At 45.6% G+C, this 15,755-nt stretch overlaps 3 protein-coding genes across 3 annotated transcripts; all 3 read right to left on the reverse strand.

The window, feature by feature from the left end:
* Nucleotides 1-1,437: 1,437 nt before the first annotated feature.
* LOC100826836 (aminoacylase-1) lies at nt 1,438-6,316 on the reverse strand. Its single transcript, XM_003564062.4, has 4 exons — nt 5,409-6,316; nt 2,251-2,388; nt 1,918-2,157; nt 1,438-1,840 (listed from the first exon to the last, which is right to left on the reverse strand). Exons 1-4 carry the CDS (start codon nt 6,261-6,263, stop codon nt 1,760-1,762), a joined length of 1,314 nt encoding a protein of 437 aa, XP_003564110.1. The 5' UTR covers nt 6,264-6,316; the 3' UTR covers nt 1,438-1,759.
* A 1,683-nt stretch (nt 6,317-7,999) lies between these two features.
* LOC100827138 (transmembrane emp24 domain-containing protein p24delta3) lies at nt 8,000-11,105 on the reverse strand. The gene is made up of 4 exons (XM_014896984.2): nt 10,763-11,105; nt 8,957-9,166; nt 8,790-8,866; nt 8,000-8,409 (listed from the first exon to the last, which is right to left on the reverse strand). Exons 1-4 carry the CDS (start codon nt 10,964-10,966, stop codon nt 8,265-8,267), a joined length of 636 nt encoding a protein of 211 aa, XP_014752470.1. The 5' UTR covers nt 10,967-11,105; the 3' UTR covers nt 8,000-8,264.
* Nucleotides 11,106-12,369: 1,264 nt separating this feature from the next.
* LOC100829152 (WAT1-related protein At1g44800) lies at nt 12,370-14,978 on the reverse strand. The gene is made up of 6 exons (XM_003560890.4): nt 14,612-14,978; nt 14,066-14,128; nt 13,843-13,959; nt 13,312-13,729; nt 13,052-13,203; nt 12,370-12,942 (listed from the first exon to the last, which is right to left on the reverse strand). Exons 1-6 carry the CDS (start codon nt 14,806-14,808, stop codon nt 12,699-12,701), a joined length of 1,191 nt encoding a protein of 396 aa, XP_003560938.1. The 5' UTR covers nt 14,809-14,978; the 3' UTR covers nt 12,370-12,698.
* Between the last annotated feature and the right edge of the window lie 777 nt (nt 14,979-15,755).

Genomic DNA, 15,755 nt, shown 5'->3' on the forward strand with positions numbered 1-15,755 from the left:
TCCGTAGTCTTGCCTCAATTCGTTTGTTTGTTAATTTTCTGTTGCTAAAAGCAAAACGTACGTGACGAGCCTGGTTCTGCCTGTAATTGGGGGACTGATCAGCAACAGTTTGACAGCAATGGGCGGGTCACGGCTAATTATCTTCGCATCTACCCCTTCGCTGTCTTCGTGAGATACAGGAATCTGAACGCATGTCAGTCAGTCAGTCAGTCAAAATCTTCCCTCTCGCTGCATCCTTCTGCCACAGTCTACATGCATGTGAAGCATGTCCACTTCACGGAGAGGTGTTTTCTTGGGCACTTTGTCAGTCAGGAGATCTCCTTTGGCAGAGAGACAGGCAGGCAGAAGTGCGTGGGCGCGAAGAAAAAAAACGCTCCCCTCGTCCATAATAAAGCAACGCATGACGCATAAGCGAGCAAATCAGACGGGCCCTGGCCCACGCTCTCACGCGTTTTAACAGCCTAGCTCGACGAAATAAACCCCTCATCTAACGTAACTGTGCCGTGCCACGCCTATGAGTTACGCAATGATTCTCTCTTTTATTCGTCAAGAACGGGGGGAATGGACAGCGCGAATAGTTTTTCTTTTACGTGCTTATCTTTGGTCGTCAGCGTGCAGCTGGAATGCATCGGGCGCAGGATGACAGGCATGGAGTGGGATGGGCAGGAAGAATCACTGAAGCTTCCTGCAGTGAGCAACATTACTAAAAGAAAATTAATGGATGGTTCGCATGATTAGAAGCATTTTTCTTTTTTTGTCACTACTCACTACTGCATGTTCTCCTGTACCATGAAGAGATCATTGTCAATTACTGCATGTTCTTGTGTTGGTCCGACGTGCCACTGGCGTTCTGAACTGGCTGGTCTTTAGTGAGTGATAGTCCTCGTTCAGCCCACAGTTTGAAGTTTCAACTCACTGGAGCCGGCTGTAAAATCGCACCGGAGCAAGCCGACCGTTTCGCAGTAGAAAGCTACCGTTTCTGCGTTGATTCATTAGTTTGCTGAAAACAAATAGCTGCTGCTTCAAACAACTTGATTTTTCTCACCGTGCTGCGGAGCATGCACTCTGTTCGCTTCCTACTCCAAACATCAAGAGCCCCTTGCCCAGTCGTTCTACATTTCCCGCTTTGTACAAGAAAGGCACAAATAGCAAATGCAGCAGAACAATTTGCTTTTATTTTTTGCGAACAAACAGAGCAATTTCTTGGACGCTTTTTGAACATATAGCGTTGGCTCCCACGGTGGACCTTGCGGACCTTGCGTGCTCTTGCTACCGTTTGTAGCTTCGTATGTACTCCCTCCGTTCAACAATAAAAGACATATTAGGATTCGGTTGACCAAGCATTTGACCACAAATTACTTCATGAATATGTGACCTCATGTGACTAATGTGATCAAAATCATAACCATAAGCAAATATTCTTAAGTAGGAATATAATGGATATAAAACTATGTCATATAATTATATATTAATAGAGTAATTTGTGGTCAAAGCATTGGTCAAAGGAAAGTTAATATGTTCCCTATTGTTGGACGGAGGTAGTAGTAAAGTATAATTTACATAGTACATAAAAATGTATTTGTTAATCTTAGCAGATTTCTATTATTTCAAACATGTTTATTCTGATGTGCTTGAGCCTGAACCAATTCCGTTGTAGACTGGCGCATCATAGTTGTGGCCATATGGCTTCCATTGGCAACATAGAATTGACGTGGGATGACAATACAACAATGGTAGTACACTGTACACCTATATTGAATCAGCCTTTGAAGGAGCTTAGCGCTCTAATAAGATGTTGATATATTTCAATGCCCCTCAAGAATACTTTATCTTCCAGAAACTGCAATGTTGAGAGAACACTGAGCTCGGCCATCATATTATGTAAAAGAAATAATATAACAAGCAAAGATAAATTACCTCGTTATGGTCGTGAAGTAATATTGGAGTATTTATCATTGGAGAAAATCCAAGGGCTGGAACACCCATCTGCCTCACGAAGCGGGCGTCCGTGGTAGAAGATAAAATCTCAGGCTTAGCTAGTTTTCCACCTGAAGAGATAATAGCATGTTCAAACACAGACCACCATGGGTTTGACTCATTGGTTTGGGTAACTAAGGGACGTCCTGCCACATCCCTCACTGGTCCTTTCTTCATCAGCTGTACAATACAAATGACCAAGAAATTCAGGAGATTGCAAGTGCAGAATTTAACTTACTTTCCAGATCCAAACTACAGTTAAACAAATTTCACCTGGTAAGTCAAGTTTTTATGAGCTGGTGCCCATTCTTCTTCGATTCTTCTTATGATTTGTTCAATATCTTCGGTTGGAGGAATGCGGATATCAAAACCCACCTCTGCTTCTGAAGGTTGCATGTTCATCACAAAGCCCTGCATCAATTTGTCTTTAGAGATTACAAAAGCCACAAAGAAATGAATAAACTTTAAAAGAATATTGGACTCAGTGTACGCATGCCACTTCCTGTATTACAACTTTATTATTTTATATTAATGTAGACAATATCATACTTAGCACTGATATCAGTAATTGGTGTCTGGAAAAACAAGTATAAAGATAGTAGCAAGGCAGCCACGTGCAATAAGACAATGCAGGTGCTTAGATGAATGCTTGACGAAAAGAAAAGGCAGACCATATTCACTAGGTGATTACAAAAGGTGAGAAGTTAGTTATTTTGCCTCAGTGCCTGCTGCCATGCCGGTGCTTGCTAACATAACTGTTCGTTTTTCTGTCTAATGCTTCACCCAATGCTTTAAATATTTCTTTGAACTGTGATGCATGCAGTGAGCTCAAAATTGGTAGCTAGACGACTGACCAGGTGCATTTTTCATAAACTGTTTGCCGAGCTGCTGCTGCATGCGTGCGAGCTCCAGGCTGATGTGTGGACAGTTGAACAAGTGCACATTTTATGGCCAGGAGCAACCAGCCACATGCATAGCACACACCCTACTACAACTACTAAATCAGCATTGACCAAGCGGCAAGGCTAAGAACCAACGTTGTTTTTAGACGATCGCTACGAACCAACTCCGTTGCATTTTTCGAGTATGCTCAGCTAGACCAAAACACAGAAACTTTTCTACTACCCTACATGAATGAACAGAAATAATCAGTGACTGAGCTCGTATGAAGCCCTACCAGTATATGTATAGCCAAGTAATTCTAACACTTTACGAAGAACCCAACGTTTTACAATTAAATTGATTCTGAATTTGGATTCAAGAATTTATTGAGCTCCGCTTCATTCCGTATGAGCATAGCTGACAAAGCTTTGGCAGTATTGTGAACTATAGCCATTTTATTTAAAAAACAGCGCATGGTGAGAATGCCAATGATGACAACGCCGGCATACAGAAATTTGTAAAGGACAAGTGCGACCTACGATTGGTAGGAGTTCACTTTCTATATTTGTTCTCAATGTAGTTGCATCGTGCAGATTAGCTCATGGTAAAATAACTCAGTTGATCCAATCAACAGAAATTCAAAATGGGAAAAGTTTATTGGAAACAAGTAGCCGAAGAGCTCAACAAAATATTCTCGTTGATTGGAGGAGAAAGATCATCGCCATCCACTTAGAAGTATCACTAGGTACGATGAATTATAAAGTTGTGTTGTTCAAGAGCATGTCGTGCAAACTCGAGAATGTGTACATTAGCAGCAATCTGGTGACCAGTTGATGGATACAACTCATGATAGTTGCAACTTGCAAGTAAGAAAATGGTGATACACACTAGTGTACCTAAGGAGAGAGCTTTGGAACCAGCCCAAATAGACGAGGAACATTTTGGTGTAATAGTCTAATATTGTAAGTCTTACACAATTACATTGAACGTCCATTAGCAGTAATATGCGACAAACAGGTACACTAATGGACGTTCAATGTAATTGTGTAAGACTTACAATATTAGACTAATTCAAACTGTAGGGCATGAAATGCATATGTGTCTTCATTCTTGTAAGTTAAGGAAATAGAGGGATGAAATGGAATAACCAAGTTGAGGAAGCAAAATAACAAAAAGAACCAAGGACCAAATATGACCTCCTGTTGATCCAGGGGAAGCTAGACAAATTTTTCCACTAATGTCAATCGGTCAAAAACTGTCTACTGTATTTTCAGGATATTGGAGGTATGCCCATTATTCCATTAAGAAATAGATCATTTAACGTACTGATGGTTTACAGATTTACATGTGAAGTGTGCTTACAGCAACAAAACCAGATACAATTTCTAACTGAACTGCTTTTTTAGCGTAGAACATGAAGAAAGATAACAGTCAATCAAGGTCAAAGTATCAGAAGTTCCATTACAGGGAGAGTACTGTTCTTTCTTTTAGTTCACTGCATGGGTATGCATATGAGCACTAGATTAAAACAACGACCAAAAGAGGATAAACGAATACCACAACATGAGTGTGAATTACAGTAAAAGGGGAAAATGACTATGCATCATAAGTGGATGGTACTACCTACTGCAGAACCACATACTTGCATGAATACAAAACATTCAATTAAATGTTTTTTTACCAGCACATTCAATTAAATGTTTAGCCATTCAAATGCCTTGGTAGTTATCATGTTAATCAACATCTTCTACAAGGAATGTAAGTAAGTTAGCGAGAAAAAGGAATGGAACATATGTACAACAGGAGTAATATGTTGTGTTGTTGCAGCATGATTCTATTCATGCCCTGCTGTACTACTGTTAGATGGAAACTAAATATAATAATAATTAGTGTCCTTGTCAGTTGGGTTTATTTCCCTACAGAGATATTCCATGCGAAATGGATAAGTTTCCTCAGAGTTGAGATTGTTTCTTAGGGATCATATAGAGTTGCGATTTTCAAGGTCCCTACAGATATGCCCCCCACCCCAGGCAAATACCCCAATTCCCTTCAAGGCATGTCGTCTAACCTTGATCGGTACAGTACTTATCCTCGTAACTGGTAGAGTTTAAAATTAGCATCCATTTTTATTGTCATAAATAAACACTATTTTCTAAAGTGCTATTCTGTTTCACTAATAGTCTCCAACAGTGTTTACTATCAGAGTGAATGATTTGAAAATCTTCATTTTACACTTGCACAGTTGCACTAGATCTCTTGAACAATTTATTGCATTATTACTTCATATAGAACATATGTATCATAGCTTGCATCGTAATCTGCTATGATTGGATAAAAAAGTCAGCATAGTACTCAAATCCAAACATATATGTCATAACTTTGACAAATGTTTTATCTAATTATACTTAGATTAGGTCATAAAAAATTGATACCAATGAAAAGTTATTTTGAATCTGAATCCAATGATTTCAATTTTGTAAGTTAAATTTGAAAAATATGCATGCCCTATATTTCAGAATGGAGGGAGTAACAAGTAGGAGTATCCGTACCGTGGGACTCGGCGTGCCGGCATTCATGTACACGGGGTTCACTGACACCACCTCCCCGGGACCCTTCTTCCCAGCCTTCACCTTACTGAACTGCGCCTCCCTGAACTCAGCCACAGTCTCAATGATATCCATCAAATTCTCCACGGCGGCGCCGTCGAACATCCTCGACCCATGTCCGGGAGCCCCTGTAGCCTTCACGATTAGCTTCCACACCAGCCTATCCCCATAGAAAACCCTGTACTCGTCCGTCAGCGACGCCTGCCCCTCGTCCAGCATGAACCCTACATTGAGGGCCCGGAACTCCTCCGACTGGACGAACTTCTCATGGCCGTCTTCGCCACCGATCTCCTCGTCGGGGACAAGCGAGATGTGGACGGTGCGGGGGGGAGCGAAGCCGGCGGCCTGGAGGCCGCGGATGGCCTCGAGGTACTGGATGGGGAGGCACTTGTCGTCCTGCGCGCCGCGGGCGTAGACACGGCCGTTGGCGGGGTCATGGTGCGCGGCGAAGGGCGGGTGGATCCAGTGCTCGGGTTCCGCTGGGACGGAGTCGATGTGGGAGTTGAGGAGGATGGAAGGGAGGGAGGGGTCGGTGCCCGGCCAGGTGAGGAGGAGGAGGGGCTTTGACTTGCAAGGGGTGAAGTGGAGCGTGGTGGCGCCGAGGCCGAGGGACGCGGCGTAGGGGAGGAAGAAAGCGGACGCACCGGCGTAGTCCGGGGAAGGGTGTGCGGTGCAGATGCGGAGGTAGTCCTGGAAGCGGCGGATTTGGGAGGACTCGAGCTCGGTGAGCGGGTGAGCTGGGCGCGGGACGGCGGCGAGGACTACGGTGAGGAGGAGAAAGTGGCTGAGACGACGCATGGCTGCGGTAACGCGGTGGCTGTGGCACCCCCAAGCGGCGGATTTGGCTTTCTCTCCTTTATGTCTCTTGGTTAATTTCTGACACTTTAAACTAGAACAGAGCATTAACACTATTACGACCTGACAACTTTTTGTTTTCTCTTTCTTTCTTTCTCTCTCTTTTAAGTACATTACGGTACATGACATGTTTTGAAATACATATTTAGTACATTATGATATATGGACTGTACATTATTAGTTTTTATAAATACCTCGTGTACATGAACTTATGAAACGAGTACATCATAACACATAGCAAATACATCAGGATACATGTCAAGTACATTACAGTACATGTCAACATATCGTCAATTCTATGTATCTCATCAATTTAAGTACGCGTCAATACTCATCTACACTACGATTACAAGGAAAAGCACAAAGTACCTTCTCAACATACCTCATCAATTTTTAGTACCTTATCAATATGCACAAGATGCTACAACAAACAATTAACAAGTACATCATCAATTACAAATACATCACAGAATAATCACATTACCTTCCTAAGTACATCGGCAATCACAGTACGTTCCTAAGTACCTCGGCAATCACATTACATCATCAATCAAAGTGCTCAAAGTACCTCATTGATGAACGTGTGTACTCTCACTTCAAAGAGAAACCGCGAGATAAAAAATCAAAGCACCTCATGTACCTCTGTCCAAATCCCGCGATGGGGATACACAAATAAAATCAAAGAGGGTCGCAGAGATTGGAGGAGATGAAGGCGTTGGAGAGCAGCAATTCGTGCCGCCCCTAGCCCCTCCATTCCTCTTCCCCTGTGTCGGCGCCCCCACTCACCTGCCACTGCACCCCCGGCCTCTCCCCTGCCATGGGGGCAGCCGTGGCTGAGCCCATTGGCGGCGGCGGAGGAGGCTGAGACAGGGCCGATGTGACGAGGCCACGGGTTACTTTAGCCGAGACGCAGCCAGTGCAAAGACTTGGGAGCGAGCAGAGGTGGGAGAGGGAGACGCGAAGAGAGAGAGGGCTAGAAGAGAGGAGGAAGCGCAGAGAGAAAAGAAGAGGACCAGTGCTAATCACGGCATGCAAGAGATTAAAAAAAGGTGGGGGTAGATAGTTGGGGTGGCACCGTGTGGTTTGACATGGCTGCTATAGCTGTGCTGCGGACTGAGCCCAGGCTGTGGAGTGTTTGGACTGCTTGTTTGACCGATTCCTAAATTCTTCCAGCGCGACATCGCGTGAAGCCAGAGTGTCCCACGTGGCACGGCGTGTTTGACACAAGCCCAGATGGGCCTTGGCAGCCCAGCAAAGGCACAAAGTCAAGCATCTCTATCAATCACACACAGTTGGATGACATTCCCTGTCGCGAAGCACTGTCTTTTGGCAGCGGATCTCGGAGTTCGACGCCTTTTGGTGGGTTCCAATTGCTTGGAGGTGGTGAATGCTATTAATGGCGGGAACCTAGGGCCGTTTTCTCAAATTACTAGCGAAATTCAGTTTGTGTCTAAGTTTTTTTCTATTTGTACTTTTCGTCATGAAAGTAGGAGCTCCAATGTGGATGCTCATAGTCTAGCTAGAGGATCTTCCTCCGTTGAGTCTGGGCGTCATGTGTGGTTTAGCCGGCCACCGGACGTGATTACTATACCTGTCCAGGTTACTCCTTGAATAAAGCAAGCTCTGTCCTCAAAAAAAAAAGTTGGATGACATTCCCCTATATAAAAAAACACATTTGGTGAGAGGTTAAAGTTTCCAACTATATATGTCAGTACGTTACAAATGTGCAGCAGCAGTTTTGAATATGTTTCCCATGTTACCATGTATAGTAGTTGTAGGGAAACCATATTGCACATAGTATTAGTTGCTTGCAATTGAAAGAGTTCATGTATCGAGTATCAAGCAACTCTTTTGTCCATCACATGAGTTTTTCAAAACAAATATGACAAAACTGTCCTTTCTCTAAAGTAGTTGATGCTGTAGTACATGATCAGACAAGTGAATTCAGATGAGCTTCTTCTTCTGGAAGAACCCTTGCAAATGCCATAGCTGCAGAAATGAGACCACGATGCAGACGCCCAGTGACAAGATGCTGAACCAGGCAACCCTGGCATTTGTTTTCTCGCTCACTACCCGCATCTCTGCTTCCCTGCATACATATATCGAGATCACGCATTACGCCATGCATTGCCCATTCCCGATACTCGTTAATAATAGTACAAGTTAGTAACAAGCTAGAAATTTGGCTATCCTGATGCAGTACAAATCAGTAACACCACCTAAGATATGTAAAATAGCAGTCCGATCCATATCCCAAGATAGATGAGACCAATTAGGTTCTGTTCCAAAATGCCATAGCTTTCAGGATCACTTACTTATATAATGGTTCTTTGGAAGCATCCATTTTTTTACATATATAACAGCAGCATCTAACTGGAAATAGTACAGATTCCCCTACCTAATAGACTAAGTGCAGCATAGCACAACAACCATGATCTAGCTATTAAAATATAAGGATAGATAACTTACCTTGATTTGAGATATAATAAATTATGATGAATGGATTCCACTGCAGCTTCAAGTTTCCTGAGCTCTAATTCTACACCCTGAACACAGAAATGACAGATTAAAAATAAGAAGAAACAAAAACAATCCAGTACTTTGAAGTGCAGTGTATAAGTAATCGATGGCCACACCTCAATTTTCTCCTTCTTAGCAACAGAATCCCAATCCTTCGCCGCAATCCCTATCTTCCAGTCAAGATTTAGAGATACCCCTTCTCCTTTCTCTGCACTGTCTAGCCAGAAGCAAGCAAGGTAGTTTCCAGCTTCTGAAGTTGTGAATGCAAATCGGCTCATTGTGGCATTTTCATTCTGATGTACAGTGTTGCCATATGGTGAGGTGACCTAAACAAACCATAAGCATGCATGTTATAAACGAGTAACTGAGCAGGAAAAATCAGATCTGCATCACTCATCATTGCTAAGATATCTTTGATAAGACCACCTGGCTGATGGACATGATGTTATGATGTGCTCATTATCACTAATTATACACGCAAACATTAGCAAACAGAGTTACCACATTCATACACATACTGACTGACCGATGGACATGATGTGCAAGACACATATGTCCGTAGCAGGAGTAAAACATTATTCTTGAAAAGAGCAAACTTAATTTGCAAAGAAATCAAATGATACTTCGTGGGAGGGAAGGCAGCAGTTACTTGTATTGATGTATATATGCTTCCTTCGCAAACTTGAGTTAAAAGAACCGATTGCTCTTTTGGCACATGGATAGCTTACATCCCCCCCCCCCCCCCCCCCCCCCCCAAAAAAAATAGCACCTACCCGTGGCCGTGTGTTGCTATGGACTACAAATATATAGTACATATTTAAAGAGAATGTTGTACTATCATCTTATCTTTGGATCATATAATCCGCATTTGTTCTCATCTCATTGATTTGAGCCAATTCAACAAGTGATCCAGTATGAAGTTGTGGCGGATCACCGCCACCAATCGAGTCTTTTATAGGAGCAAAGATAAAGAGCGTATGAATGGTGTTGTGGACATGCGGCTAATCCAAGTTATTGCTGCTTTTTAGTTATGAACTACAATGCACATGTATCATCAGAATATGAACTCTAGAGTTAACCTTATCTATAAAAAGGACGGTGTGGGGAGTGGGATTGTGTGTTATCTCCAATTGTTCACTCACCTGCCCATACGCAAACATGATAACATCTTGCTAGAGTTGCTAGAGTCACCTATGAGTTCTCATCAGCCCATTCACAAAATTATCAGAATAACAATCCAATTCTTCAGCTATTTTACCTCAATATGGTATCCCGATTATTTTTTGTTAGTCTCAGCACAATACACATTGACAGGTGCCCAAAGAAAGGCGGAGTCCTGGAGGTCACTTTATTTAGGATCTTGGTATCATGCATAAAAAATCTCAATTTAAAGCATGTTATCCTGATCTGAAGCAATGAACAAGTGGTAGTTTGAGTCAACTCGCATCATGTGCACTAACTCTACCTCATTGGTTTTACCCTGAGCTGTTTCCTCACAAACAGAGCAACTAGAGTGAATGAACAGATTCATCACGAACTACCAGATAAACAGCGTTTACCCATACGATAATTGGCATTAACACAAACACTGAGCACCTAAATTAAGTACTTGACAAACATAAAATCGAGGACATTCGATTTCTGAAAGATTTAAACTTAAACTATATCTGCTCTTTCTTCTAAATTTGTTCCCAACTCTAAATATACCCATCTTAATTCGTCCAAATTGTGTTAAAAAAGACCGTCCAAATTGCCACAGCTGGACTAATTTTGACTAAAAAGTACTAATCAACAGGTAGTCAAACTTACCTTGATCAAGACCCACACCGGGATCTCAACACGCCTCCGATGGCCCAGATCAAAATCAAAACACTAGAACCAGAAAAAGCAAAGACGAGGGGAGGGGATTGCGCCGCGCTTACCTTGACTGCGACGGTGGGGTGCACGGTGCCGCGGGCATCGTACATGAGGGCGTAGTCGGCGAGCACCACCACGTTGGGCTGGATCTCCTCGGAAACGCACTTGGTCCCCGTCAGCGGCATGTCGAGCCACACCGCCTCCGCGCCCAGCAGCATCGTTGCAAGGAGCGCCGCCAACACCAGCGTCAGCGAGGTGGCCGCCGCCATCTTCGCCGATCTGCGCGCCTCTATACGGTCTGTCTGTACCCTACTTTCTCCGGTCACCGGGAGTCCTCAGGAGCTTTGGACCAGCGCAGGAAAGGAGTAATGGCGTGCCTGGAGAGAGGGTCGTTTTGGAATTATGTACTTTCCGGTTGGGTGCACGCGAAGGAAATCTCGCTATGCGGCGTGCCGAGGAAAAGTGGGCCAATGCCCACGGGCTGGCTTTCGTGGCTAGTCTTGGACTCTCGGCCCGTTTGGACCCTCGTAACATGGACTGGGATTGTTGGTAGGACTAGTCTCCAACTAAAAGGCGGGCCGTGAACTACGCTCCGCCGAAAATCTCGCTTTATAAGGACAAGCCAAGTTTTATGCAGTACGATCCTTTTTGCATTTTACCTAAGGCCTTATAAACAGCTGGGCCGGCCCAATTTCTCGTCCAGTCGCTTTCGCTGGATTACACCTGACCTCTTTACGAAAGATCGAGGGGCAGACCGCCTGATCCTTCCGCTAAAAAAAAGAAGAAGAACGCGCATGCAAAAGCACTTATAGCTAGTAGCTAGATGGTGAATTCATGCGTGTGCAGGCACGAAACACGCAAGCTTTAATTTGTCGGGCAAATGTGCATGTCATGTGTACATGCCAAAAACGACGGCCGATGGCGATAGATGGATGGATCCCTACCGCTTACGTAGTCATGCATGTTTGATCTATATCTCTGAGGTCTCCTCTCAAGATATGGAAGTATATACACGCACGTGAGCTCGATCGATCTTTATGCCGTGCCGTGGGTTAATAAACCATAGTATGCTGATGTGGATCGCATGCGATGTCATGCATGTCGCAAAATTTGCAAAGCTAAAGAGTACAGTACTTCATTAATTAAGAAAGGTCAATCTCGTGTACTCTTTAGCAGTTTAGCTTTGCAAATTTCGTGTATTCTTTTGGAGTAAGTACCAAAAGCTTCCTTAATTTCCCACCCCATCTTTTCCCCGAATATACAGCATTGCTCTGTACGCACCAACTACGTACCTAGCTAGAGTCCAAGAGCAAGTTCACTTCGTGCTAAGTAAAGGCTAGTACTTTTGAAGGCTTTCTAGCAAGGTGATGGATGGATTAATTCGAGGCCGGGATTAGACGAGGACGCCAATTCGCCCAAGATGTTTGACTCGGCGTCAGCCGGCACTAAGTTAAAAGACGTGAATTATTCGTGCCGGAAAGGGGCAGCAAATTAAAAGAAGAAAAACTAAAAGCAGACGGATCTTGACGTTTGTAGAGAAAACAGGTTCAAAGTGACGGCACCTCTGCATGCTGCATTGCTGCTGGATGCCGCGGGGAACAGAGCGCACCAATCAAAGCTAGTGTGGCTAGCATGCATGTACACCACTCACACCAGTATACATCATTCGACATTGCAAAGGGTAAAATCTCGTACTTAGTGGTGTGGTAGATCGAATTAAGCGGATTACACGCGAGACTGATGCTCAAGTGAGTGACGAAGCAAAATAATAAAAACAGTTAAATTCACCAAACTCCACGTACGGTGGCGCAGCGAAGCAGCAGCACTATTACATGGTACAGGTTTATCCAGTTTGCAACTTGCATTACATGTAAGTAAGAATCTAAATAAAAATCATGACGCGCGTACGTACCCCCTGAAACTCTAATTAAGACGTACTACGTGCGTGCAGTACGTATCCACGTGCATGCAGTAATTCTTGCGTTGATTGAGCTTGATTAATTAGTAGCAGACACCCTTCAGCGCCGGCGCCGGAGTCTCGGCGTCGTGGGCGACCTGGCCGCCGCAGACATGCCTGCTGCCGTTGCCAGCAGCGCCATGGTTGGCGCCGTTGCCGTTGGCGACCGTAGTCAGCGGCAGCGCCAGCTTCTGGGCGGCCGGCTTCTCGTTGTCCAGGTCCACGTCGTTGCTCTTGCCCCAGATGAGGGAGTAGAGGCCCACCACTATGATCGCCGCGCCAATCACACTGTGATCGACACCACATCAAAACGAGAGATCGAATAATTAGTTATTCTGGCCTTCAGTCCAAGACAGCTTAATTAATGAGGAGTTGGTCAGTGAGTTTAATCACACACCTTCCTCGGGTGGTCTCTTCTTTGAGAAGGGTGGAGCCCAGCACGGCGGTGATGATCATGCAGAGGGGCTGGAACGCCGTCACAAACACCGGCCCGCGCGTCTTCGTCACCAGCCCCTGCACGTAGTACGCCACGCCGGAGCACACCACGCCCTGCACATATATGCAAAGTACACAATCGATCAATTTTAACGCAATCTGTCATCCAATTTCATGAGAATTGATGCATGGGCGCCGGGGGGGCGGGGGCGAGGCGCTTACGGAGTAGATGACGGTGAAGAGGCGGGTGTCGAAGCCGATCTTCCAGGCGGACATGTCCCGGCGCTCGGCGACGAGCGCCACGGAGCCGCTCATGGTGGTGCCGACGACGCAGATGAGGGAGGTGAGGGAGAGCTGGGCCGGGTAGCTGCGGAGCGTGTTGGACTGGAGCACGAAGAAGCCGGCCCAGGCGACGCAGCTGCCGATCACCGTGATGGTGCCCTTGAGCCACGTGCCGCTGCTCTGGGCGGCGGCCGCGGCCGCCGCGGAGGCGTCGCCGTGGTGCAGGCCACGGGGAGACCACGGGAACCGCACGACGGGGCCGTGGTACATGATCATCAGCACGGCCCCCGTCACGGTGCAGATCGTGCCCATCACCTTCGCCTGGCTGTGCCGGCTCCGGAGCCTCAGCTTCTCCATCCTGCGCGCATAATTCGACGAGCATGGTTAATTAACCTGACTGGAATAATTGATTAGTTGAATGTGAATATGTCGGCGGTGTAATTTGGATCCATGGATCACGGACGGACGTACCTGAGAATGATGGCCATGAGGAAGGTGACGGCGGGGAGGATGTTGACCAGCGCGGAGGAGAAGCTGGCGGAGGTCAACTTGGTGCCCAGGTAGTACAGGTTCTGGTCAAGCACAGGCCTGGAATGTTTTTTGTTTTTGTTTTTTGGGAATGCACGTTAGTATACTCATTGACTAGTCAGAAATTACTAATTTCTGAATAACCGACTGGGCATGTGGCACGTACTCGAGGAACGCAAGGCCGCAGACCTTGATGAAAATGGGCACCGTCATTTTGGGCCTCGCTCCCCTGCAATTTTGTTGCGATCAGCAATTAGTACTAGTGACTAACCATAAAAAATTCAAGGAGAATTTATCAAATTAACAGTTCTTAAAAAAAATGTTGGAATGCATATATTCATATCGTGCAAAGGCACTTGGGCCGGAGTGCAGCGTGATCAAATCAGATGCTCTGCCCCGCCTCTACATAGTTAAGTGCGCTTACACGCAAAAAGCACATGAAAAATAGATGTTCCCCGAGTGCATGTGTGTCAGTTCGATCGATCAACAACGGATCCCAGACGATGTCACACAAAAGAAGAAAGGAAAAAAAGAGAGGATGAAATCAATATATATACCCGTTGTTCAGAAATTAAGGGAGACATGCATAGGATTGCGGATATGACGATATGGTTGTGCGGTGCTGGTATTGTGTTTTGCACCAGAATTAACGGTGTTGATTACGAGAGAGAGAGAGAGAGAGAGAGTAATGAAGAATCAAGCTTACTGGTACCTCTCGAAGTAGAGTGCGAAGGGCGTCATGAGGATGGTGGCGACGAGGTTGCGGTAGGTGACGAGCACGAAGTGGCTCATGCCGCGCTTCATGGAGGCCACGGAGACGATGTACATCCCGGCGTACCCGAACTGCAGGAACACCATCATCACGTACGGCTTCACGTCCTCCACCACTCTCTTCCCCAGAAATCCCATGGCCTCCGCCGCCGCTCGCTCACTCACTCACTCACTGCCCGGTCTCCAACAACCAACTAGCTCGACGGTACGGCAGTGGCCGGCCGGCTGGGCTGGAGAGAGCGCAAAGGTCTACTACTGGATGTGCATATATGCGTACGCGGCGACGACGACGAAGTGAGAGCTCGCGGAGCGGCCAATTTATAACCCTTTGGGCGCGTGTGTGGGAAGCGGCGAGCGCGCGCTGGCTGCACGGCACGGCACACAGGCTGACAGGCCCGGGTCTCTGCTTGGCATGCATGCATTGGACGTATTGGTCTGGAAATCTTGTGGTCAGTGATGCCAGCACGTAGTAGTGGTGATGCTGGAGCAGTGTGGACAGAGGTCCACGGATCTCATTCTCGGGAAAAATTAAAGGAGCCACGGATCTGAGTCACGCTCGATCGTCTCGTCCGCGCGCACCCAGCGCCGATCGATTACGTTGCAACCGCTTGTAGTACTAGTACTGGAGTACTAGCTGGTGTATTCAACAAGTTTTAATATTCGATCAGGGAACACTGCCTGTCTGCGATGCGTCGCCTGCTGCTTCCCCTGCCGGCAGCAACGGAGGTTGATGCCTTGCCCTGGCACGGGCACGGGCACGGGCAGGGCAGTAGTGCGAGTGTGTCGATCGATCGATGTATGACTCAGGCATAGGTCTGACGGCTTATGTCTTTGTGCATCGATGGTAAAAAAAAAATTACCGGCTCAAATTAGATTAACGGTATGGTTTTGCTATCGAGAAGTTGACTGATTTTTAATTAGAGACTAGTTGATGTGTTTGTCTCTAAAAAAAGTTGATGTGTTTGAACGTTAGATCTTAATCCAACTTTAAGACATTTTGCTTAAAAATTAGACAACTGAAAAATAGTTACACCCTTAGATAAAAGTTACAGCATCAACCATCAATTCAAGCAGCACTGAAGGCA

Source organism: Brachypodium distachyon, chromosome 1 (genome assembly GCF_000005505.3).
Source record: "Brachypodium distachyon strain Bd21 chromosome 1, Brachypodium_distachyon_v3.0, whole genome shotgun sequence".
Lineage (NCBI taxonomy): Eukaryota > Viridiplantae > Streptophyta > Magnoliopsida > Poales > Poaceae > Brachypodium > Brachypodium distachyon.

What these genes read in the sequence shown, in the direction of transcription:
- LOC100827138 (XM_014896984.2), bottom strand. Translation starts at nt 10,966, where the DNA reads ATGGCGGCGGCCACCTCGCTGACGCTGGTGTTGGCGGCGCTCCTTGCA. An exon ending in ACCCCACCGTCGCAGTCAAG is followed by an intron (nt 9,167 to 10,762) that starts GTAAGCGCGGCG and finishes TGGTTTGTTTAG; the next exon opens with GTCACCTCACCATATGGCAA. An exon ending in TTATTATATCTCAAATCAAG is followed by an intron (nt 8,410 to 8,789) that starts GTAAGTTATCTA and finishes ATATGTATGCAG; the next exon opens with GGAAGCAGAGATGCGGGTAG.
- LOC100826836 (XM_003564062.4), bottom strand. Translation starts at nt 6,263, where the DNA reads ATGCGTCGTCTCAGCCACTTTCTCCTCCTCACCGTAGTCCTCGCCGCC. An exon ending in CCGGCACGCCGAGTCCCACG is followed by an intron (nt 2,389 to 5,408) that starts GTACGGATACTC and finishes AAATTGATGCAG; the next exon opens with GGCTTTGTGATGAACATGCA. An exon ending in ATAAAAACTTGACTTACCAG is followed by an intron (nt 2,158 to 2,250) that starts GTGAAATTTGTT and finishes TGTATTGTACAG; the next exon opens with CTGATGAAGAAAGGACCAGT.
- LOC100829152 (XM_003560890.4), bottom strand. Translation starts at nt 14,808, where the DNA reads ATGGGATTTCTGGGGAAGAGAGTGGTGGAGGACGTGAAGCCGTACGTG. An exon ending in TGCGGCCTTGCGTTCCTCGA is followed by an intron (nt 13,960 to 14,065) that starts GTACGTGCCACA and finishes AAAACATTCCAG; the next exon opens with GCCTGTGCTTGACCAGAACC. An exon ending in CTCATGGCCATCATTCTCAG is followed by an intron (nt 13,730 to 13,842) that starts GTACGTCCGTCC and finishes TTATGCGCGCAG; the next exon opens with GATGGAGAAGCTGAGGCTCC.